At 50.6% G+C, this 26175-nt stretch overlaps 1 protein-coding gene across 1 annotated transcript; it reads right to left on the reverse strand.

Annotated features, from left to right (window-relative positions):
* Window positions 1–2832: 2832 nt before the first annotated feature.
* LOC104510510 (SLAIN motif-containing protein-like) lies at window positions 2833–24407 on the reverse strand. The gene is made up of 8 exons (XM_010152779.1): window positions 23698–24407; window positions 14310–14446; window positions 11327–11476; window positions 7373–7513; window positions 5145–5462; window positions 4820–4957; window positions 4356–4674; window positions 2833–2890 (listed from the first exon to the last, which is right to left on the reverse strand). Exons 1-8 carry the CDS (start codon window positions 24405–24407, stop codon window positions 2833–2835), a joined length of 1971 nt encoding a protein of 656 aa, XP_010151081.1.
* Between the last annotated feature and the right edge of the window lie 1768 nt (window positions 24408–26175).

Here is a 26175-nt window from a genome sequence, read left to right on the forward strand (position 1 = left end):
GCGTCACTATGTTCATTTCTATGATTCGGTGTCTTATGTACAAATACTTTTTAAAGAAAATACTTCCTTTCCTTTTAAAGGATGCACTGGACGTTCCTGTAAAATCCAAGTTAACCCGATTTCAATAAAGCGGCTGTACAGGAAGCAGAGTTCTCGGGTCTGTGGAAGGCAGCGCTGGATGGAGACTGCGGGTGGGAACTACTCGGTGTAAGCAGGGCGTGGGGCTGGTGTAGCCCCCCGTGCGTGGAGACGGCGCCTGTTGAAGTCCCGCTGAGGTTCCCGTGTAAAAGCTCTGCTTTGGAAGGGGGTTGATGCAGGAGCCTGTTGTGACTTGATGGGGGCTTTTTCCTGTGCTGGGAACAATCTGCTTCTCCTGGTTGTAAACTCGGAGAGTCTGGGTTAAAGGCACACAGGGACAAGGTCACGTGTGAGGGGAGACAATAAAGGGTGAGTGGCGATGGCAGCGGAGCGGTGTTGTTGCTTGGAGCTGAGCGAAAGCCTCTGTGAAAACTCGTTGGCGGCACTTTTCCGGGATCTAATCCCCACAGTCCTGAGGAAAACCCCCAGTAGTGGGTGCTGCTCCTCTGGCCGTAGCTGGGAGGAACCCCCTTTCCCAGACAGCTGCTCGCTGTGTGTCTGCAGCCTTTCCGCTCCCTCGGCAACACCAGCTGCTGCTGTGGTACTCGCCTTGGGATGCAGCCTCAGCTGGAGGGAGTCGGATTTCCTCCTAAACATGCAGGAGGAACCGTTGGAGTTCAGCTGGTTGTTACCCTGGTTTGAGGAGAAGCTGCAGCCTGGTGATTCCTCTGGGGCACGGGATGATGGAGACTATAGAGATCTGAAGGAAGGTCACTTGGCGCAAGACTGGTCTAGACAAATTAAAGGATAAACTTAACATCTCCTTAGTGGGTCAGTTGAATTCCTACAGAGCTGGGTTTCGTGCTTAGCGTTGATCTGTGGCCCCAAAGCAGCTGGCCCCCTCCTCGAGCGCCACAGCCGTCTCCAAGCGCGTCTGAGGTGCCCGTGAGCTGACGCAGCAGCGAACCTCAGCACGCAGCCCTGGCCTGACCTTTCTGCCCGCCTCCCTCGCTGGCCCCAGCGCTGCCTGGAGACGTGCAGCCAGCTCTGTCCCAGCCACCCAGGCGTCCGAAGCTGCTCTGAAGCAGAAGAGGGTTAGTTCGGTTCCGTGGCAGACAGCTGTGGCGCGAGGAGTCCGTAGTGAAACGTGGCTAGGCACTCGGCTGAGACTCACACGGGACAGACGCTTCCTGCGTCTCAGCTTTTAGCTTACAGACACATCGCTGGCGGCAGCAAACCCAACCTGGGGTTGGGAGCTTGCGCACCCGCTGCCAAGCGCTGCTGTGGGGCGCAGGGGTCAGCTAACCTCACCGGCCTCGCTGGCATTACCGTCCTGCGTGAAATGCCTGGGCACCAGTGGAACGGCACTCTGACACCAACTGCCTCCTCCCTACAGCCCGCTTGATGCGCGAAGCGACCTCTGCTGCGACGCATCCCGCTGCGCTCCCTCCTCGCGTTCGCGGTTCCTGGGTTCTGTTCCGTTGGACCACTTGTCATGTCCTAGAAAAGGCACGAACCGAGCACTGTGAAGGAAGTTTTTGGCTAAACCCCACCTCATCCCTAAGAAATCCATGGAGATTTAAGGTCAGTGCCAACACCTGCATTGTAAGAGAGCCCTGGGGCCCTGTCTCCTAGGCAGAGCTTTAAGAGCTGAAGCGCAGCAGCAGACGTCTCCAGGGCTGGGCCTGGCATGCAAAGCCTCGCTCCTAGCAGGAAAAACAGGAATCAAGTTCACGGCTTGAATAAAGCAGCTCTCTTTCAGCACCATAACGTTTTATTAAACTACACTATCAAAATCACATTGATGGCAGGGAGAACAATGCTATCAGTGCATATTTCCTGGGTTAAGACTGTATTCAGAGCATCCAGCAGTTGCTGAGGAAAAGGATGCTGGAACAGATCCTTCATAGCCAAAGAGACAGTAGAAAACTACAAAAATCAGGGCAGTTAGGGGCTGGTGGAAAGAGACCGGGGAAACGCTTCAAGTGAGATCAGTCTGGGAGGCTTACTGGTAAAAAGTTCACTTTTAACTGGTGTGGAACGTCTCCAACAGAGCTGAAGAGGCTGAGGATCAGCAGGTTTTAACCAGCAGCCCCTGTCCCTGCAACTGCCTGTTCACAAATATTGTGTACTGCTCCTGCACTGGTGAACCTGAGTGCAACAGCTTGACGTGGACGAGGGCTATAAAAACCTGCTGCGGCATCTAGAACAAACAGTAAAAATTCCCAGAAATACATTCTATACAGAAGTAAAAAAAAAAAAACCACCAGACCACACCCAAACAGTTCTGTTTCAGACAGCTATCCGTACACCGGGTTGAATTTTAAAAGTCTTACTCTAACACCTACGTAACTACTCCTACTCTGCCCGAGCCGCTGCTACGCGACGCACCACGGCAGCGGCTCAGAGCTGCCTCCTGGCACGAAGAAGACAACCAGCAGCCGCCCTCGGGAGCCGGGCACCCTGGTCTGCTGCGACAAACCTTCCCAAGGCTGGCAAGTAGAGGTTTATAGGAAATAAGGCTATTTTCAGTCTTCACCAAGACTCTTCTTTCAGTGACGTTCTGAACGGTGGAAGCAGTAAAGACACCGTCTGCTCCACCGGAACGAGGTCAGGCTCTCGGAACAGCAGAAGGCAGGACAGTTGGCATTCGAGAGGAGAGGAACTATGTACACGGGGCTCCGGAGTTTCATTTCCCAACAGCGTTCTCTGCCCAGCCAGCTGGGGCTCTGCTTCACGGGGTGCTTGGGGTCGTCAGTAACACCCGTCCTTCCAGGAATCGTCCTCGGCGGTCTGCGCCGACTGGAGAAGCCTGGTTCGAGAGACAAAGAAAAAGGTGGCTCAGGTACAGGCAGGGAGAGCCCGGTAACCTGCTGGGGCACAGGGGAATGTTCCACGGAGGGTAAGGACACGCTTCGCTGAAGTGGCAGAGCAGCCCCTGTGTGCTTGTGAGAGGCACTTGGAGGCCTTACTACTGGTTGAGCTTCTTCTAACTACACAGCTCTTGCTTTACACTGCCTACAGGCTTCCATACCCACTGTCCAACTACTTAGGGAGCTAATCATAAAAGCTAAAAATAAATGCCAAAAAGTAAGTCCCCAAACCCGTTGCATCTTTCTGGGTTAAGAGGCGCCCCCCAAATCAGGTCAGACTTGTGCAACGAGAACAAAAACGTGAGGTTTTGGGAACCATGCTCTACGTTCTCCTTTCACCCTGCTGTATGAAGGTACTGTGACGATCCAGAAGCCGCCTTTGGACAAGCTTGTTCGTTTTTTTCCTGCTTTGCAAACCTCAACACTCACCAGGCCTTGGGCAGTGCCCACCCTCAGTCCCGTAAAGGCTCAGGAAGAAAAAACCCACCAAACCCATTTCAGCAGTAGGCACAGAGGCACCCAGGTCGCTCATCTGGGAAGATTCTCAGGAAAGAGTTTATGAGTCCTTTGGAAGTTTTCCGCTTCCCAAACACAGGTGTATGCACCAAATAAATATGTGCCATAATCATAGAACGGTTTGGGTTGGAAGGGACCTTAAAGATCATCTAGTTCATTCATTAAAGTTCATCATGTTCATTAGGAAGAAGTTTGAGCCTCTTCATTTTCCCAGGTAATTAGCTCTGTTTAATAAAAGTGCTTTTTAAATGGGTGGGATACTGAAATACCAAACAGTTTGGTGGTGGATTACAGGGTAGAAGGGTCTCTCACCCAGCAGCTGAGAGTCCCAGCCCCTCAGTTCCCACACACATTCACAGAACTTCACTTCAGTGCTATTTTGGGGAACGGCAACTCTTTGCTTCTTGGCTGGGGGCAAAGTACTCAATGTCCATGAATCTCCCAGCTAAGTGCTACGCTTTGAGGGGTCCCCAGCCACAACCCTACGTCTGAAGTCCGTAGAGTCATGGAATCACAGCAGGGTTTGGGTGGGAAGGGACTTTTACAGCCCCTCCAGTGCCACCTCCTGCCACGGGCAGGGACACCTTCCACAGCCCAGGTTGCTCCAAGCCTCATCCAGCCTGGCCTTGGACACTCCCAGGGATGGGGCATCCACAGCTTCTCTGGGCAACCTGTCCCAGTGCTCCCACCCTCTGCGGGAAGAATTCCTTCCTGATGCCCCATGTCAATCTCCCTCTTTCCATTTAAACCCGTCACCCAGCTCTGACGCAACTCTACGCCCGTGTCACACACTAAAATCCGAGATGAACCTAACTTCGTAAAACTGTTTCTAATCAGTGAATTAAAGGCAGAGACTCAAGTCTGTGAGGCTTGAGGTCTCACACTCACCTCCTGGAGGGTGGCGTTGGCTTGCTCCTGGGCACCGAGATTCCTCCGACAGACGTGCGTGCCTTAACGGGTGAATTTTTTGCCACAGTGCCCATATTACTGCTTCTGGTAGCGCCACTGCTACTGGAAGAGCCTGTGCTGAGCGAAGATGCCTGTGGTTTTCGCACTCCGCTGACGGGATTTGTGTAGCCGCAGGCTTTTACTGGCTGCCTGGGCGTTAGCAGAGAGTTTGTGCACGACGCGGCTTTCATCGGCTGTCGCACCGTTAAGGGAGACTGCCCAGCACTGGAGGAATACCTGAGCTTACTAGGAGCCAGACCTAGAAACGGAACCACAGAATAACCCAGCTGCCAGGAGTAATTTAACAGCACTTGGGGACACCGGGCCTTCTGAGGGCCTGGGGTCAGCTACGCAGACAAAAGGACGTGGACTACAGCGGCGCGGAGAGAAGCCGGCGCACTGACCTGCCGAGCGCTGCTGCGTTCTTGGAATGCGACTGCTGGGCACCTGCAGGTCCGACTCCAAGCTCCGACTGCTCCTGACGGACTCCAAAGCTCGAAGACTCGTCCTGGCCAGGTTGGGCATGCTGTGGCGCATCTCCTCTGAAATGAAGAGCAAATTCTCCGTTTGCCGCTCCTGGAGCAGTTTCGAGTGTGGTTTAGACTCTCGAAAGAGACAGGCGCTTAAAAGCAGAGGAGTGTGTAACTGTCACCTCCCGCTACACAGCAGCGCTTTGCAGTGTCTGAATTCCTTTTCCGTGACTCGCAGCAGAAGCTCCCAAGGGCTTACCTTCGCTGCTGGCGTACTTCAGCCGGTCTGGCATCGGACTCTGCACGGAGCGCCGGGGGGGGCGGATACGGGAAGCAGATGACCTGCCATAATCTGCACTGGAAGAAGGGGACTGACATCGGGGTGAGCTGAGCGGGGACGGCGAGTATCTGTGAGCGCTGCGGTAGGACAGGGAACAGTCATAGTCATCCTCATCCTCAAGGCTGTAGGTGTCGAACTCCTGGTCACTGTAGGTACCTCTTCGCAGGGAGTGAAGGGAGGCACTGGAACTGCGACGCGACACGGACGCAGAGCTGGAGGCACAATCCTGACGGAGGCCTGGAGACAGAGGGCGACAGGGCTCGGAGTCAGCCTACTTTCACACCAAAATTCCTTACCCTGTTGGCAGTACAAATGAGAAGTGATGGCTTGATCCGCAATTCATTTCACCTGGGAAGCAGAGGCAAGTTAATTCCCATCCGTACGGAAGACACCCGCAGCCTATGGGCTCTCTCAACTGGGACAGTGTCACCCGCACCGAGACTGTCTAATGAGAGGAACGGGTTAATGAATTGCTGAACTGACCTGAATTGCTGCTGATGGCACACACAGGCAGCTGTGACTGGGGGCTATATACTGCCACGGAAGCTCCTTCACCTGAGCCAGGTGTAGGGGTCTGATTTTCAGCAAGGATTGTTTCAGTTGGGATGATTCCACACCCACCAGCATCGCAACAGGTTGAAACAAAGGTTTGAGCTTCTGCCTCCAAGTGAATAAACCACCTTTTTACTGACATCTACGGCACACGCCTTGTTTACCTACAGGTCCTCCCCCAACTCAGGCCTTTACTTAACTCTTCCTGCCTAAAAAACCACAAGCAACTTCTCACCAAGAACTAATACAGCCAACGGGTCGAAGGGACATGGGAGAAAGGCGTCTCTTGAAGTTCCAAAAATCCTTTTTCTCAGTGCAGTCTCTTCATGGCAGGGATTTAAAAACCCTCACTCTTTTCCCTCACTCATTTCCCTCACTCTTCTCCCCTCCCAATGCAAACATGAAAAGCCTCCATCATTCTCAGGATGAAGCGCGGTTCATATTTCACTGGAAACTGGGTAATGTGACAGGTTTTCCTTGACCTTTTTTTGGAAGCGATCACAAAGCATAGGAAAATGGTCAAGTTTAGAAAGAAAAAGCTCCTTGTTTGCTGTATTCACTTTGATACAGCTTTTCCTCAGGTGTAATGAAGTGATAACCAGATCTTGCATCTGCTCTGCTCGGTCTCCTACTGCACACGCTGGGTCACAGTGGGTCTTAAATTTCCCAAAGCACAGTACTAAGTGAATGTTCTCCAGAAGAAAAACAGAGAACTTCATTCTCTATTTCCTGTAAATCAAATTAACGATGAATTTGCACAGAAAAACTGATCCAACCACTGTGTTCCACCTTGACCTTCCATTCGGAGCTCATCTTAACTGCACTGAAGCCAACAGAAGGTTTACCCGTGATGCAACGGGAACCAGAGGGGCCGTGAAACCCTGCGCTCGACAGGCGCTGTATGTGCAAGTTAAACGCACCGAGCTGGCTCCGAGCTCTTCCCCAGAGCAAAACTCCAGCTGTCATTGCAGCGCTGGCTTTCAGTACCCTTAAATTCTGGGGTTTCCTTAATGCAGCAGTGAAATGCTACTTGCACCTTCTGCAAAATGAACCCAGGAAATGCAGCCCTCTGGACACCTCTGCACCGGATCTGAGGCTGCGGCAGGGCAGCCTGCTCCAAAATACAAGTATTTGCAAGCAAAAACCTGTGCTGGGTTATTTTTTCAGCTAGATCAGTCCCCCAAACTGTGGTCACATGGTGGGTTTGCTCAAGGGAGGGGACAGCAACAGCTGCTGCTGTTCAACCTCCTGCTGCTGTGAAACAGTTCCTCCTGGGGCCTCACCTGTACATCAGGGACCACCCAGGATGGAGAATTTTGGAGTATTAAAGGGCGCTTGCATGTGTAAGGTGGGGCTTTGGATAACACTCTCGAGTTCCTCTCTGCTTTAAGAGGTGTCATCCTGGGATGTTACACAACTGCTAAGTTTAAGTGGCAGTTTGGGCCCATAGATTTTGACAGGAAGGCCCTGCAAACCACACATTTCAAAGGATCCACTAAATTATTCTTTTGCTGGGGAAAGCGGAAGAGAAGAACAGTTGGAGCCCATCTACACTCCTCTAGAACTGTAACCCAAAGGAGATCGCCAGCACATACTTTCTTCCTGAAGGCGCGCCATGACCTGGACGTCAGTCAAGTCCTGCAGCTTGTATCCCATGGAGATGGAGTCATCCGACGTGCTCAGCTCGCTGTCCACAGACGACTGAGAGCTCAGGGCGGAATGCATGCTCAAATAACCTTTGGGAGGGGAGAGGAGGAACACAACAAGCATTCAGCCATCCACATACAAAGCAAGAATGAGCAGCAGAGCATTAACTCCAGTAATAGAATCAGTGCAGTGAGGTATGGTTGCTAGAAGTAATTAAGCTGTGAGGAGTTACTCAGAACACGGTACTCTGTACTGTAACCTGCAGTTTCCAAGAGGCAGCGTGTCTTTGTGCAGGGAAAACAACTCTGGATTTCTGCCCAGAAGGTAATGCTTGGTAATTCTGAGCTTAGGAATTTACTTCAAAAGATCAGTGTTATTTCAGCCTGTTTGGAGAAAGGGTCAACTACTGACCGAGATGTTGAGCAGCCAAGTTACACCAAGTGCTACACAAGGGTGTTGGTGAGCAGCCGTAGGAGTAAAGGCATCCAAACGGCTTTCGGGGCACAGCACCTCGAAAATCAGTCATGCAGCCTGCGTATGCGGGGTTTACCCGAGATTGCCTCCTCCCCATTCCCAAGGTTTATCCATATCTTTCCCCTCTCATCATAAACTAAACTCTCTCTTATTGGGAAGGGCATAGGTTGTTCATACAACAGGTCAGAAAAAACAAACTGGAGGGATCTCTCCACCATGGAAGTTTTTACCTGAGTCAAACACATCGATTTTCTTTTGAGGAATAACAATACCATCATTATCATCAACAGGCACAAGCTTCTACCTGTTAGTACTCTCTCTTAATTCAAGCAAGTTGGGATTTTCCCATGGCAGAAGAGTACTACCACTTGCTCCCGAAACAGGGAGGTGAAAACCAGCCACGTAACCTGGGGGCTACACTGTTCCTTGGCCTGCAGATGCCGGGGGCTTGGAAGTCACCCTGCACACAGAAATGTGGTGTCACAACTGCCTTTGGTCCTCCTCCAACACTCCTTTTCCTGGCATTTGGGATGACTGCAACTGCAGGAAAGCTAAGCTTATCTCCATCTGCAGATGCGATGACAGGAGAATCCTGCTACCGTTCCCTCAGCATTAATTTTGGCTTAGGGGAGTAATGTTGAGAGACAGCACACAATTCTGGGCATTCCTTCATCACCTGCTCCCGTTTTGTAACTACCATACTGCTCTGTATTAAAAAACACACCCAAAAAACCACTGCTAGGAGAAATTTTGGTAACAGAGATGGATTGGTAAAACCCTTACATGGCAAATGCTGGCCTACAGAACACTGCAATGCACTCCTAGCATAATTAACCCTGGAACAGAGACACGTAGGACCATCTAACTTAGAGCTACTTTAGGAGAGAGCACATCATTACCTTAAACAATTCCAAGACAAGGCTGCAATTAGTACTATGAAGAGTTAAGACACACAAAAGCAATTAAAAACAATCAAACCGCACGGCCAGACAGATCAGACAAAGCTGGTAGATACGCAGGACCCCAGGAGCACTTAACTCCACTTTGGGCTAGAGTAGACTTAAGAAATCCCACTCCTGCTCAAGAAGGGATGCGAGATCATCACTTAGATAAAAAGCAACAAGTAGGCTGTAGCACACCAGGCGATAAACCAAGAATGTGTCAGCCTCCCAAAGCCTCTGGTGATGTTCACCATCGACTTTTCCTGCAGCTCACGCAGCTGTGCCTGCTGTGGAGGAAGGAGCCCTGAAGGCAGGGCACCTACTGCAGAGCTCTCACCCAGCCACGAGGAATAAGCATCAGCAAAACATCTAAGAGCCCTTGCTGGGCAACCCTATCAACCTACGCTCCCTTCCGGCCAGGTAGGAGAAAAGCAGCAGGTTCCTAACACTGTTTCTTCCACCAGTTTGGAGAAGCAGCAACTGGTACCACGGAAGACACGAGGCTGAAGTCCAGGTGTAAGACAGGCTTCGTACACGGCCATGGAGCACGCTGCTTTTTAGCAGTAACCCTCCGATTCCCCGTCTGAAGAGGTTTTGCAGTTTCAAGACGCTCATCTAACACAGCGACGGCCGTGAGAGCGCGGTGCGAGGCCGCGTGCGCGTTACACAAACACACACTCCAGGTCCAGGCGCTCCGGCATGACAACTGCACGGCTGCGTAACACAATCCGGCTTCTTTCCTTCTGGCGCCAGGAAAAGACATGGCGAGGAGGTGAAATAAAGCCAACACGAGGGGAAGCTGCACCAGGACGCGGCGTAATGAACAAGCAGCGGGGTAGCTAACACCTCCTTTAACCCTAAACACTGGAGTTTTAACGCAGCTGCACCTGTAAGGCAGCTTGCTGAACAGCGAATTCCCCACCCAGGGTTCGGTTTGCTCGCGGCGTTTCAGCTTGCAGGCCTACGTAACCAACGGTCGCAGGGAAGACAGACATCCGCATTCTTTCACCGGCGCAAGCGGTGGCTCAGCGCTGCAAGATGAACCGATTATGGCTTTCATTACAGAAACCAAGATACATCGCATCTGGCTTCTGTAAAAGGCTCTTTTGTTGAGCTTTTACGGGACGTTAAGCATCTGTTGTTTGAATGCTGGGGAAGCTCCGTTTTCTCAGAAATAAAATGAAGGTGGAGTCAGTCCAATGGACAGTGAACTTCGAACTCAGTCAGCACTCAGAGTCACAGGGAAGAGCCGCCAAGCTGGTGAAACGGCCTCTCACGTACAGTCCCACCCGGACAGAGCCTGCTCTACACTCGCTTTTTACCTGGTACCCATGACCACCTGAGCAGGTCTGCGGCGTGACTGCGGTCCGAAGTTGCACAGACACTTTGGTTTCACGCGTCAGTAACCGCTCCTGCGTGAACGGGTGGTCTGACACCTAGATTGCCAACTAACCTCGTATTAAAGCCGAGAAATTGGTTCAGAGTCGCCCCTGCAGAATTCAGCGTGCAGAAATAACCAGTCCCGCCCGCATCCTTTTGTTTGCACAACAGAGATAAGTGTTCAATTCTATTTACAGCAGAAAGCTGCAGGTCTCCAAATACCTGCAGCTGTGAAAACACCCCTGCACAACCCTTTTTTTTCCTTAAAAAAATAAAGGTTCAGCTAACGTGGAGTTTCAAGCCAGAAATTGTTAAAACATGCTTAATGTTTTTAAACATGCAGATTAGGATTTAGCAATTTCCACCAAAACCAAACAAATCAAGGAAGAGTCCTTTGACAGTAAAGCCAGGAGGCAAAGCGTTTGTCCCAGGAAACGAGCATGAGCTGCACCAGGGATGAAGGAAGCTGCTGAGGGAGCCCACATGGCCTCCTGCAGCCGCTGTTCAGGAGAAGCTTGGTTATCATACCTGTGAAGAGCAGCTTCTACCGAGAACTCTGCCTAAGCTGCCCCCGGGGTCGGAAATCTTACTCCAAACACAATTAAGTCTGTGGAAAACCTTCTGTCGTTTGGTCTTTAGCCAATGCAGAGGCTGATCCCGGAGACTTCGCCTTTCCCCGTAAGGCATGAGGCTTCCTCCTGCCACCCCCAGCCATCCCAGTTTCCAAAAGACGTCACAAACCCCGACGCCAGCCGACGGAACCCCAGCCACCTGATCCATTCAACACCTACGCACGACAGCGTTACTCGAGAGCAGCAGTTCCTTTGCCCCAATGCTGTTTTCTATTTTAAGTCACTCGAAATTAGTACAATTTATAAATGCATAAAGTTATACAAACAAAACAGTGAAGTGACTACAGGACGTGTAGAACCACGGAGGTTTTCTCCCACGTAACAGACAAAACCCGGGGCAGTAAGTGAGGGAATTAAAAGGAGAAAACCCCGTGGGTGGGCTTGCATCTCTTAACGACTTCTCCCTGTGTCAAACGGCAACACCCCCTGCATTTCCAACACTACAGGTTCACACTGCTCTACTGACATGCCATACCTGAGCTGCCACAGGTTAGTAGTGCTTTGTTAGTCGATTTGGGATGCCCGGGAGAGTTTAGTGCATTGCTACAGGAGCCTGTCTCTGTATTCAAGTTATGAGCACTCGGTGATGCCAGCGGGCTGCAATACAGGTTTTTCCATCTACTGGCTAGAAGGAAAAAAATACAAAAAAACCATCAAGGTTATCAAATTATTTTTAAAACCAAAGAGCATAAGATAAAGAAAAGCAGCAGATCAAACAAGGTTAAGTACTGTAACATGTACTTCAGTAGGACATCTCCATGGTGTTGGTTACAAGAGGTAGGAGGCGAAGCAGCGCCTGGTCCTTGCCTGCTCTCCCCTTTAACTTGTTTTGTCACTCCTGAAGAACTCCAAGAATACCTACAGGCAGACTTGGCTTTGAAGGACCCCCGCGTGTCTGAAGGCTTCAGTGCAGGTCCTCAAAGATGACTGTGCTCATAAATCGCTGTCACTGCTACACCCCATCTGTATTTGAAAGAGCTCCGTTGCGCTTCGTGTTTACACGCTGTTTTCAATTGTTAACGGTGGAAGCAAAACAGCTTTAAAGCCCAAAGAGCTATGCCTTTAGATTAAAAGGACAGCAAATCAGTATGAAAAACAACCGTTGGGAACTATGTACTCAGCACACAGCCTCGTGCAGGAGTGAGTGAAACAGCCAAAAGGAGCCAGGTAGGAAAACTTCGTGCATCCATGCTTACAGAAGTTGGGAATCAGCAGCCACAATGCTAAGGAGACTTCATGATTTGTCTGTGTTCAAGGGGCTGCTGAACTGCCCACCAAACCCTCACCAATGAGAGAAGAGTAGCTAGGAAAATCATGAAGGTTCACTATGTAAAAAAGAAAACTACTTCTCTTCCCCACAAATGTAAGATCAGGCTGTTTTAGGTAAAAAAAGGAGTAGTGGAGTACAAACAAAGCCTGATATATCTCAGCCAGAAAGCAACAAGTTAATCAAATGAACATTCATTCAAGTTTTTAAGTGCAGACGGTTGATAAATTAAGTTTGTTCCCAAACTTCGTTATCTCAAATCAGGAATTTCAAGGCTGACCTCAAAATAAGCCAGATCACAAACAGTGCCAAAACACTGCTGGAATGTAAACTTAAAAAAAAAAAACCAAGCCCAAACAAACCTCTCAGACTCCCAATCCCTGAGGTCAAATCACTGGTCAAACTGAAACCAGTTGCTGCATTCGCACCGAAGCCAAAGCCGGCCCTTCGAACCCCCGGCAGACAACAGCTTTTGTACCCCGGGGGGTGCATCTTCAGCAGCCACCGCTGACCCTCAAAACGTTCAGTCTGGCAGAAACTTCACTTTCTCCAACACCGCTGACCAGCTTTTGTGTTCAGCCCTTCCTGAGCCAATCGGGACAGACGAGATTGCAACACACCCTGCTCTGCAAACGCTGTTCAGGGAGGAGTTGTGGGAAGAAAATGAACCAGGCCTTCCCTCCAGCTGCGGGTAGATGACAGCTGCCAACACAGGGAAGCTGTACGATACACAAGCCTAGACAACCTAGAAAAGGATTCCTTATTCACCCCTCAGTGTCTTGGCTACCAGCAACTCAGCCCAGGACTCCAGCATTTTACATACAAGCCCGGAGCACATCTGAAATGCAGAAGGTGGGATATCCACCAGGATTCCAGGTGATGTGCAACACATGTAAAGGCAGAATAACCTTCTCCACTTTGCCTAGTCACCTGTGGTTTAGTCATGCATCTGTTCTAACAGCTCTTACAGCAGTGAAAGGCTAATAGGGGATCGATCCTTCTGTGCTCTGATAAAGGAAAACACACCCCACCAGCCCCGTGTACCGACTACGATGGTGCTGTGCGGCCAGCGTACGGAGCGCTCCGTAGCGGCTTCCTTTCGGGCAGATTAATAAAATCAGGGATTTTTTTCCCCTCAGGGGTTAAGTAACACAGCTGAAAGTCACCACGGAGTGCTTTTACGGGATGATAAAGCTGGAAGAAAAATTAGGTTTCCAAGTGACACCATTTCTTCCAGTTAGAGATTTTAATGTTTCATGACTGGATGGGCCAAATGGGATGGGACCAGGCTCTTTCCAGTGGTGTCCAGCGACAGGACAAGGGGCAACGGGCACAAACTGGAGTGCCTGGAGTTCCACCTGCACTAGAGGAAAACGTCTTTACTCTGAGGGTGCCAGAGCGCGGACACGTGCGGCCCAGAGAGGCTGGGGAGTCTCCTTCCCCGGAGATACTCAGCACCCGCCGGATGCGTTCCTGTCCAACCTGCTTTGGCAGGGGGGGTTGGACTAGAGGATCTCCGAGGGTGCCTTGCAACCCCCAGTGTTCTGTGGTTACTGTAAGCTTTGGGCAACTATTTTACCCAGGTAATAATACCACTGGTAAGATACAGTAAGAATAATCACCATTAGGAACACTCAACACTAGAACTTCCTACACAGAAAAAAGCTGCAACAATAATTTCATAGGATTCTCCCCCCCTCACCCCAGAAGCACATTTTTTTCCCCTCCTCTATGTATCTTTAATATAAAGTTTAAATATTAAAGAAAAAAATTCAAGAGCCTGAAAACGCTAAAGTTTAGTGTGTTTAGGCTCTGAACGTGTTAAGAAAAGAGGAAGCGAGGTGGGCAGTTTGGTGATTAATCTGAAATGCCTCTGTGGGTGCCTGAAAAAGGCAGAGGGGGAAAGCGCCGCAGCTCAGTCTGTCTGTTACTGGTAACGAGCCCCGATTTCTTCACGCTTACAGCGCGACCTCGTGCCCTCAGCAGCCGCGGCTCAGCGATGCCAGCCAGAGGCCTTTACGCAGTCACGACCCTGGCCGTGCCAAGACGTGCCAGGAGCAGAAGCCCTGAGGTGCAAGCCCTGCAGATGCTCCCACAGCCGCTCACCTCGCGTCACCTCCGCTTTACTGTTTCTCCATAAGGAGAAGGACACAAGTGGATGCGAAAGACCCGATGCTCCTGGGTTACGTACCTTGATCAAGTCTGTTTATGAGGGTTCGGCAGGCTGCTTCTGTCTCGGGGCTGGGATTATCCAACACCTGCCGGCACCATTTCAGCGGCGAGTCCGTTTTCTGATCCGTAGCAGATTTTCTTGGGGACACATAGAGCCTTTGCAAGGATTGAAAGAGACAGTAAGAAACGCTCATCACCTCCAAGCACACAGCCGCCAAAGCAGCACTTACTGAAGTCTAACAGGATGCAAGGGAAAAGTTATCCAAATTAAAAGCAGGGGGAAAAGTAACGTTTAAATTCTCTAGAGTGACTCAGAAACAAAATTGACTGAAACAACGGTTTTAAGTTTTGGATCCGCTCCAAGGTGAGCGACAACCCTCCTGGTCACTGGACGGTTTACGCTGCTCCCACCAGCTGTCCTCTCACTGATCTGTACACAGCGTTTCACCTTCTTCGGTGCAGAATCCAGTGTTTGAGCACAAAATGATCAGGGGGGTGGTTTTAAGATTTCAAGGAACGTCTGCATGCGCTCCAGTTGCCTCCTTACGCTCTCTTCCAGCAATAACTTTTGACGCTCCGGCAGCAAGATAGAGCAAGTCTTTCTGCTCCAGTTACTCATTCTCACACAGACATCTCATTCGATCTGTAAAATGCTCCTTTCCACAACAAAACTAATATAAATCATCTGGTATTTTAGCAACTCCCCCATTAATTTCTGAAAACCCTTCGTGTTTAACATATACAAAGGTACTGTGAGCCTCTCGGTTGTCAGTGTGTTTTTTGCCTCTCTACAAAAGCAACGTTTGGCCAAGATGAAACACGCAAACTGGGATATTTGGGCTTGTTCAGCCTGGAGAAGGGAAGCTCCAGGGAGACCTTACAGCCCCTTCCAGTGCCTGGGGGGGCTACAAGAACCCTGGGGGGGGCTTTTCCCAAGGGCAGGGAGTGACAGGACAAGGGGTAACAGGTTTAAATGGAAAGAGGGAGATGGAGATGGGACATCAGGAAGGAATTCTTCCTGCAGAGGGTGGGAGCACTGGAACAGGTTGCCCAGAGATGCTGTGGATGCCCCATCCCTGGCAGTGTCCAAGGCCAGGCTGGACGAGGCTTGGAGCAATCTGGTCTATGGAAGGTGTCTCTGCCCGTGGCAGGGGGTGGGACTGGGGGGGAGCTTTAGGGTCCCTTCCAACCTAAACCTTTCCATGATTCTAAAAACGTCCATCTGTCCTATTCCTTCTCTCCTATCCTGTATCTGAAACAATCAAGCCCAAAGCTGTACTAAGGCAGAAAGCTGACCTGGAATCCTACAATTTTGCACCCAGGGCTATCGGATTGAGCATCTCTGTATGCAAAGTCGCATTTTCAGGGAGCCATCTAATCCCTTTTTTGGATCTGTGGATCCACCCACAGCACCCGAATGCGACGAGCCCCACAAAGCACCGATGCGTGGGGCAAAGAGCCACCTCCGCTCGCTCTGGAAGTCACCTGCTGGGTACTCGTGACACTGTGTGGGTCGGGCCCTTGCGCTCTACTGCCTCTTGACATGCCACTCCTCATTTTACAGATCTTAACAGTGTCCCTGCCCCTGGCCCGACCCAGCCTTTTCAGGGAGTAGGGATTCAGTCTCTTCAGTCAGGTCTCGTACACCTTTTTCATACCAAGCTGTACACAAAACCACACACAAATTAAATATCCCAAAGCTCATCTGCTATTGACAGGATAAATGCCAAGAAACAGGAACCCAAATATTCCTGAAAGTGCAACGTTACCTTTTATGAAAGGCCCCACGAGCACATCTTGCCGCGTTCCTGCACGGGCAAACGAGCATTACCCCCACCCGCATCCAACAAACCCGAGACAGCCAAGTGCTCTCTCTGGATTTATTTGACAGTTCAGACCAAAAAAGCAGCAATAAAACCATCAAACAAAAAAGAGGCCAATAGTCTCCTCAGGGCAGGTCACGCTGTTCTTCACATATTTTAGGTTAAGATGAGAATCCTGCTCTACTTCGGGAAATGGCTGCTCCTTCCCTGCTTCTGCGTTCCCATCCAGGGCTGTACCGCTGGAAAGGGGCACACTCACCCGTCCTCCCATGGAGCAGAGCTCCCCACTTCCCAGGCTGCCCGAGCCCGCTGTGGTCTGCCAGAGGAATCTGTTTTCAGCCGACGAGCCTATTGGCAAGAGCTGGCCTCACAATTTCAATCAACTCACTGAAGTCAGCACAACTCCATTTTTCAGAGCCCTGACAGGCAGCTTATCAAACAGAGGAATTCTGGTTTGATTCTGCAGCCTCAGGTTTACTATTTTCCTTTTTAAGTGGCTCTGGGGAAGGGTTCAAGGTCTTCAGCAAGCTAACTTCTTAAAATGCGCCGGCACAGCTATTCTGCTGGAGCACCACGCTGACAGAACCAAACCAAAATCAACCACAAATGCCAGCCCCACAGAGTGAGGATTTTCCTGGGTGCAGCATTAGGAACCAAAAGCCACCTTTTCCCAGGGGCTGCCCCCTCCCAGCGTCACCCCCTCGCAGCACAACCGTGAGCCCAAGGCACTCTGCTCTGTGGAAAAACCACGCAGAGCTCGATTTCTGCAAGTTTTATCCTCTGAGGCCGTTCGATTCGTCAGGTTAACTTGATCCAATAAGCAGTGGAAAAAGGATGCTCAGGCATGCCGTTAAGTATCCATCCGACCGGCAGTTAAGGAGTCGGCCAAAGCCTCTGGGCATAAGGAACCCGTCATCACTGACCTGCTCCACCTTGCTCGCTGTTCCTACAGCTCAGCAGCTCAGCGGGAAGCACGCTCTGCTTCAACGGCAAAAGGTGATGCTGGGGATGTTTTGCCATCCCAAGTGACAATGCAGAAGCTATTGAGGGAGTCACGAGGCTTCACACAAACTTCAGAAAGTAACTATTTGGGCCGTGTACCTCAATCTGATGTACTGGGGTTCCGCTGCACAACTTATTTCATGTGAACGAGGTTTTCTTTGACTCCCGCGAGGAAACCCTTTGATAAGGCAATTTCAGTTTCTGCTTACGTGTTCCCCTTTCCCACACACAGCAGTTTAGGTAACGCACCTCCGGGAAGAGCCAAGTAGTTTTACTTGTGCAGCAGCCACTACATCAGATTTTTCTTCCGTTAGGAAGGAAGGCACTCAAAAATTAAATCTGTGGGATTCATTGCCCTTTATCCTGACATATTCCAATGCAGTGAAGGCAGAGCATCCTCTAGAGATACTATTTTTCTTTTGGGGTCAATGTCACAGGATTTGTGGGCATTAATGGCCACTATTGTTTGATTCTGTGAACAGCAGTTTACATAAAACCCCCAAGAATCTAGAAAACAGCATGACAGCTTTCTCATCTGGTTCCCTGCACGGACAAAAAAGCACCTTCACAACTCAGTAACACAGCCCATCGATGGCAGGAGGGCGAGGCAGAACTGCCTGGGAATCCAAGATCCTAATCACACGGAGTATTTGCGCTAGTAAACCTACAGATCGTCAGAAGAGAATCCAGGCTGCAGAAAGGTCTACGACTACTACACTAGTAAATTAAAGTAAATACTACACTAGTAAATTAAAGTAGAATCAACCTTGGCTTTTAGGGTGCATGCTTGGTTTATTACCCATCTTCCCCAGCACTTGGCACCTGCGCTGCGCCGGTACCAAAAATGACAAGCACTGTGCTGATTTTCAAACCTGTGAGTTATGTACAACACATGGAGAGAGACCCGAGGTAGCTATGTGTGCTTACAGCAATTTAGGTTTGTAAGATAGGTCTCCATGAAGTGCTGAGATGACAGCTAAATTCTTCTATAAAGCATGTATTTCAAGCAGAAAATGCATTTATTTCCCCCTTCTTTATTTGTCAGGCTTCAGAGAGCTGCTGTTCAGATTTAGTACCGTGCTTATGCTGTTCTAGCCCCAAATCTGAACACTGTTGTTGAACAGAAATACCAGTGCTGTCAATACTGTGTTAAGGAAAGCAACAGTGAAACAATACGGCCCAGGTCTTGAAGGGATAGAAACAGGAAAGAGTAAGAAAAACCCTGTAAACACTCCACACAAACACATTATAGTGTTTGCCCAAGTACCAGGCCAGGCTGGATGGTCTAATGGAAGGTGGATGGTCTAGTGGAAGGTGTCCCTGCCCATGGCAGGGGGGTTAGAACTACATGATCTTTAAGGTCCCTTCCAGCCCAAACCATTCTATGAAGTGGAGGTTTATTCCCAAGAAACGGAAATTGGAAAGAGAGCAACACTATACAGCAAACCCACGAGCAGCATCCCTTTTTCACGCCCATCTAGTAACTAACCCTGCCAGACAACGTACCAAAACCCCAGTTACCAATCACAGAAGCTCTAAACTCCGCACAGGCGTAAGCTCCTGCCCCAGCCGGCAGCCTGCAGGATGATCAAACGGCACCTCGTGGGACACCTTCAGCGTGGCAGCAGGCACACGCCGCACAAGGTCGCCCGTCCCCTCCGGCAGCACGACTGAGCAGGCTGATTACCGTGCCCACACCTCATTTTACACACGAGGCGAGCCAACAACACCTCATTTTACACAGGGAGCCGTGAGCCACCACCTCAAGTGTTTCAGTAAGACCTCGATCATTTTAAGGCTCCACCGCCGGAAGTGATTTAAGGTAAAAGGTCATGTTTTGCACACAAGTGCCAGACAAGCAGGTAGAATTTTCTCCTTTCAGCTTACCCCACTCCAGCGCCAGCACTTACTGGCACCAGAGACGGTAACGCTGTCTCAAGGCCTCTGTGGCGCTGGCACTTACTGGCAAGAGAGACGGTAACGCTGTCTCAAGGCCGCACGGACAGGTTCTGGGGGGGGTCACCCACCCAGAGGCTGCGCACAGCGCGACAGACGTCCCACAGCCCGTCGGAGAGGCGAAGCGCAGCCAGGTAACGCGCCACCCGAACAACCCAGGCAATCGGGCAGCGGGTTTGGTAAGTCACGGCGACACAGCCAACTGATCCAACTGATCCATCGTTAAACACCTCTGCAAGGTTTTCATCATGAGACCACTCTGAGAAACCAAGACCCTGCACAGCAACATCTACGTCACGCAGAGTGTCGGTGGTAAGAGTACCACAGGCGAACTACTGCGTGGCTGGTGGAAATGGATTGTATCGAGAGCAGGGAGCTGAAGTTCTCCCCCACATCAGCAGCACAACATGCTGTATTTTTCATGATACGGTATAATACCTGAATTCAGTGCAGAATCACATCCTCGTGTGAACTTCTCCAGAAAGCGTGTTCCCGTCTCCAGCGGTACAAGCAGCCCATGCCAACAACATCCTGCAGTATGCTGCATGAAATGCTTTAAGACACTGATCTAGAAGGCCACTGGACGTGGGGTTCGGCTGAAAACATACCCTCCCAGGAAACCCCTAGGTAATCACAGACGAGGGCAAACCATGCTCCTGCCTCCTACACGGGCTGCTTCAAGGCATCCTACTGGCTGCGCAGAACTCTGGGGCTCGAGCAGGAGACGACACAGCACTAAGGTGATGGCAGCACAACCCATTTTCAGCTGAAAGACGGGCTTTTGGGAATGAAAAGCTGTGCAAGGCCGTTAGCAGCAATGCAGAGATTCCCCTGGGTGACATGGATTCCTTCTCACCCCACAAAAAAATGGGACGCTAGGCTGAGCAGACCTGTATATCCATGTGTGCACCCATCACATTTCACACATCCTTCTGAAACGAACTCAGCAATTTAGAAGCACTGTAAATAAAGGCTCTGTCACATGGGTTTGTTTGGTATGGTGGGATGTGGGTTCGTTTGGTTGTTTAAAAACGCAGCACACACGTCACAGCTTACTGAAGCTTTGTGTTAAACAGCAGGCAGTTCTACCGCGGGATCAGGATCCTGAGCAGCAGAAGCAATACTGGGGAGACGTGTTCAAGGACCTCTTAAGAAAAGCTGAAGTTGTTCAAGGTGAGGCACGGACAGAGTCTGGCACCCATTCCATCAAAGGGGAAGCAGGCAAAAATAGTGTAATCCAGTAAAAAGGCAGAAAGAGTATTGAAAAAGCTTAAGGCTTTTCATTTCTGCCATTTCTTTCTCTTTCACGCAGAGACATGTTAATAAGAACACTTTATAGTTCAGAGGGGAGTGGAATTTGAGTCCTTTAGTCATAAAACCAAGCCGAAATTCTCTCACTCAAGTCTTACCAGGAAAAACACCAACGGGCGAAACACCCAACAAGTCGCACAGGAAGGCACATAACACACAGCTGGACACCCATCACCGCCCGGAGAACAAACCAAATGCAGAGACAGCCGGGACTGAATTCTTTCATCCGGGGGGCACCCAAGGATGACAGACACGGCAACGCCAGCGCATCTTGCTTGCTCCCTCGGACGCGGGTAACAGCCCTTCCACAAACAGCCCAGGGGCTGACGCACGGGGTGAGGGAGCGACTGGGTAGCAGGAACGGGCACACCGAGTTCACATGGTGCTGAAGCCGACTTTCACCCGATCAGGTCTCGAGGGTATTTACAATTTTGAGTAGCCATTTGAGAAAGTGGCCTCGGCAGCCAAGTCAAGGGAGAGATACCGGAGCAGTACAGAGTTACCGTGGCTGCAGGAGGTGCAGCCCCTCGCGTTTCACAGCTCAGTCACCGCAGCGTTGTTTTTCAAACCCTTAGAGCACGCAGATCTTGCTGAAGCCAAGGGAAGCTGCACGGAAACCTCTGATCCGAATGAAACCGGCAATTTCAAAACCGGGCAGAAACCGAGACCGTCTGCACCTGCAGAGAGAAGCAGCAAATCCGCCGCCCGCTCCTGCGTGCCTGCCCTCCCGGGCAACGGGTTGTGGGGTCACCTCTGCGGCTCAGGTGGCGAAAACCCACACCGCTGGCTGAACCAGAGGTTTCACACCTACTGAGCACTCGGGGGGGGCATCAGCACAACCCCACAACAGAAATTACCCTGAAGTTTGGGCCTGTTCTTAAAACTAGAATGACACTGGGATACAAGAACTAAAGCCCCTCTCGAGAGCTCCCCGCTCCCCACCTCCTCTTTTAAACACCTTCATACTTTACTCAGGATGAGTACGATGAGTTCTGAGGATGAACTCAGGATGAGTTCTTAGTATTCTTTAAGGTATAAAGCACCATCCCCTCTACTAGAGAATATTAAAAAGATGGTCAGCAAAAGGACTGGGCTGTTAGAAGCTATCAATTCAGCGACAGGAAAAAACAAAGCCAGTGGGGATTCCTCAGAATTTACCAAATATCATAAGTATCAAGGTCCACGTGACACATGCCGGTAGTGGCCACAGGCTTTTTCCTAACGCAGAGTGTTAAAAAAATACCTCAAATACAGCCCTACAGTAAGCCCCGGGCTCTGCCCATCACACTGCTCACCACCTTTAGATCTTCCCTATAGGCAGGGCAGAACTCGCCCCATCAGCAAAGCCACCTCATTAAAACCCATCCTAACCCCACACAGCGTGACGGGGAGGGCTGTGGGGTCGGTTTGATTTTAAAAAGCCCGCCGCCACCGTTTCCTGGCTACTGCCGAGGGGAAAGTGCGAATATCCGCTGGGCAGCACGCGAGCCATGCTCAGGAGAGCTGAGGGTGTCTGGCAACGGGCACAGCCACGCTACAGGCCACACACACGTTACCGCTCCCCGCGTTCAGTTTAGCTGAAGAGCTCTGGAACAAGAAACCATCGTTAAACGGCTTCTTGGCTTAGCAGGTCTGTTTGCCAAGAGGAAAACACACCCGACCAGTCCAAGCAACACGATCAAAGGTGATTTATGATAATCAAACGGGCACAAGACCTACGCAATCCCGCCTTTATTTAAGCTCCCCAGGGCACTTCTTTTTAACCTGTTGGCCGATATTAACCAAATGGGACAAGAAAACAGAGGTATGAAAACCATTAAGATCCTACAAAGTCCAGTGAGAAGGGTACCTGGTAAAGAAGGACCTTACTAGCCCCCAGCTCAAGGGAAGGTTAATAAACTGAGCCCCTGTGTGCAGAATCCCTCCCGACTGCACCAGACAGCATCTGCTGCCTGGGTAAACCTCAGGCTCCGTCTGGTTCCTTTACCAAGTCAGCACAGCTGGAAGAATCTCTCATGTCACAGACTACATCCACATGAACATAAGACTAGCTCTTTGCATTAGCACAGCAATAGCGAAGCCTGTCCTCCAATTCAGCTTGTTAAATGCATTCCCTTATCTTTTCCTGGGGAAGAAATCTGCACAAAATGCTGTTTAGGTATGTCAAAGCGTGTCAGTGACCAAGCTACAGCCAGTATTTGGGTTTTACAAGAAAGCTGGCAAAGGAAACAAACAAATCATGAGGAGCAGAAGAATTTGAAAACAAATGAGAAGTAACTTGTACCACCTGGAGCCAGGAGAGGAGCCTGGACGAGCTTTCGGGGCGGCCGGGGAAAGAACGCATATGAAGGAACTCGATTTTGAAGAACTCCTCTAACCTCGTACAATCCTCTCCAAACTAACACCAAAAACGAGTCTTCCCTCGTCTGTCAGCCCGGAAACCTTTTCCCTGGTTTTAATATAACCTTGAATTTAGAACTGAGCTGACACCATTAGTTACCGAGTTCCAGTACACCAATAAAGTTTGTCTTCGCTCCTAACGGCTAATGAATTCTCAGAGTTTAGGATTTGTTTTGTATTCAGCAAGCAGTCTGCAATGCCGTCATCGTAGCTGCCAGGTTCGTCCCCAGCCACACAGTCTGAGCCAAGGCGCAGACCCCTGAGCTGTCCTACACAGCCTTAAAATCAAGAACTCCAGGTAAAGTCTGGAGAATTAGTCTCGACCTTTAGCTAGCTGGGAAAGGGGAAGGGAAATTAATCTGCTCATTCCTAAAACAAGTTCTAAACAAGGCTGCTGGTGAAGCGGAGAGTCCTACAAAGTAAGGTCAGCTACGGATTACATCAGGGATCTGTTTCGGTTCACAACAGACAGGTGAACTGCGGGGAAACACTACTGGGGAAATGGAAGTGAGTTGTCTTCTCGCATGCTCACGGCAGCCACAGGTTCCAGGGGGTCTAAGGTCTCAGTTCTTAACTGAATGCAGCATTTGAAAGTCACAAAGTTTAAAAACTCCGTTATCCACTCATCTGCATGCGTGACACATAAACAAACTACCAGGGAAAGGAAGGCTGCTGAGCTCGCTACAGCAGTGGCGGGGGGAAGGGGGAAAGAGATGATTTAAACTGAGTTAAGACAAAAAACACGGCACAATGGTCTTAAAACCAAGACCAGACAATAATGACAAGCGCATTCTCGCTGGTACAAATCCAAGCAGTGCACAGAAATCACCTTACACCCTCCAAAATCATCGCAGAGCTAATCAGGGAAGGCCCCGAGCGCAGCAGCAGGGGTTACTGAAGGTCTGAAACACCTACCAGCTATCCTCCTCCTCACCGCACTGGTCAAGCTCTAACACTTTCACTTCATCCAGGTCTGTGTTACTCGAAAGGCTTTCCAAACCTCCACATTCCTCACCGGGATTTTCTTCGCTCATTTTAGCTGAGGGATGCACAGCTGCCGTGACCAAGTTTCCCAGAAGCTCCGTGCCGTTACTCGTATCCGTACGTGAGGAATGTCTGGGGCCGCTGTCGCTCTCCGCTTCCGCCTTACGCAGGCTGGAAGACAATTCCTCAGGGGCACTGTGGTGACGGTACTGCGTTTGGGCATCCGTGTCTTTTTTCCAGCAGTTGTTCTCTCCTTCCTCTTTTCTTATTTTGCTCAGCTGGCTGTGCAGATCGGCCATGATCTGCAATTCCTGCTTCTCCATCATCGCATTGATGCCGTTACGGATTTCCATCCCGTTAAGACCAGAGTCATGGTTACCCACACCGGGGTGGAGCTCACTCTGCACGCTGGTCCCCAGCACGCTCCTGCTGCTCTTCGTTCTTGGGTGCTGGTTCTCGAGCTCCAGTCTCCTCACCAGCTCCCGCAGCTTTCGCACCTCCTCCAGCTCCGGGCCAACCTCCTCGGAAGCCGGCTCCGTGTCAGGGCCCATGGCAGAGTTCTCCGTCGAGTCGCGTCCTAAGTCAGGCTCCAGAGCATGATCCTGCTGTATAACCGGGGCATTTCCAGGAACTACCATCATCCAAAACGCACGGTTTCACTGCAAGACATGGAAAACGTGTAAAAGCTCCAGAAAGATGCACAACATTTTAAGCAAGCTGGAATTCAACACCAAAAATTCTGACTTTTATAAGCATAAAGAATTATGGTGGGGTGCGAGGTGACCATCTAATCAAAGTCTACTGAAGAAGAACAACTGAAATCGGCGTGAAGCATTTCAACAGCTGGTTTCAAAGAGGTAGGATGTAACTGTTAGGCTACAGAACTGACTGTGTAAGTAAAAGGAAGCTCATTTCATCGCCCACAATAGTTTGGTTCCCTTCTGTTTACAAACAAAATGCACGAGAAAAGCACGGATTGCGGAAAGTCAGGAAACACAATTAGCGAGGTGCTGACGTCAGACCAGGACGCCAAAAACATCCTTTGTTCATTGCCAGGTTTAGCCTGGGAAAGAAGAAAAACAAAACGTGAACACACTTCTGTATCAGCTCATCCCAAAGGCTAATGGCAGTTGACTGCAGTTAGGTGAAAATAAGCATAATTCACGTCTTTGCTGGCACATTTTCCTGCTGCAGCTCAGAGAGGCAAGCTCTGATGCAAACAGCAAAAAAAAAGGTCAGTACATCCCACCACAGCTTACATATCCCATGAAGTTTCACAGAATGAAGCCACCTCTCCGCTCCCCGTCTTCAGTACCACACCCCCCGAGGCTGTGTCAGCAGGGGAGCGTGCAGCGCACCATCGCTCAGGCAGCTTTGAGCTGCGTGGGTGTCCCGGCTCCCCAAAAGCCGGAGAATGCTAGGGCACACCCCCCCACAGTGCTACACCACTTACACGATGAGCAAACACTGGTTTTTCCCTGCACCAGCGATTTAGGGGAGGCTGGGGCGTGCGCACTCGCTTCTAATCTGCTACAGAGCAAAGCAGAGCAGATTCCCCCAAGAACACCAGAAATCCCGCGTGTTCTGCAGAAGGGCAAACAGCCGGGTGACAGAAGAGTTAGACGACAACCGACTCGAGGCTTACGAGACCCGATGCAGGCTTTACAACCGCACCTCAACGCCCGTTTCTGGGGGCTGCAGATGTTCTTCCCCCCTCCTGCTGCTGCCTGAAGATTTCTCCCGTTTTTAAGGCCCAGCTGCCGGCAGGTAGAGGAAACCACGAGAATTAAGCGTAACACGAAGCACACAGAGCAAGCAAGGTTAAAAATACAGGTTCGCAGACTAGTAGGGGTTGGAAGGGGCCTCTAGAGATCACCCAGCCCAAGACACCCCCCACACCCCTTTGCGCCTCCCCCCTACGCAGTCACTTATAACCACAGTAGCAGAGCACGTTTCCTACAAACCAGAGGTTTTGTTCGTGGGGTTTTGTTTTTACTGGACAGGCTTCTTTTTCTTTCGGCCCTGCACGCTCAAGATGAAAATTTTAGGCCTATGTTTGAATTAATCACGAACGGCACTGGGGAAGGGCGGAACGTGCACCGAGTGGGCGGCAGCGCGCCGTGACGGCGGCTTTCGAACCCGCGCTGCTGCAGTCCTCGCGACTCGGGGGAACGAAATTCAACTTGCGGTTACCAAGCAATCCGATTCCTACCCGCGTGCCCACTTGGCAAACCCTCCCTGCGCGCGCTCTGGCTCCTGGAGAAACCATCCGAGCTCTGGGCGCGTAAGGGAACTCCCATCTCCAAAGCCGCTCGGCCACTCGCTGGGGATGCGCCAGCGCGGAGTTTTCGGAGTTCTGCTGTCAAAGCAAAACACAAGGACCCAGGGGGTGGGCAATGAGATCTGTCA

This window comes from Eurypyga helias, unplaced genomic scaffold (genome assembly GCF_000690775.1).
Source record: "Eurypyga helias isolate BGI_N326 unplaced genomic scaffold, ASM69077v1 scaffold23375, whole genome shotgun sequence".
Lineage (NCBI taxonomy): Eukaryota > Metazoa > Chordata > Aves > Eurypygiformes > Eurypygidae > Eurypyga > Eurypyga helias.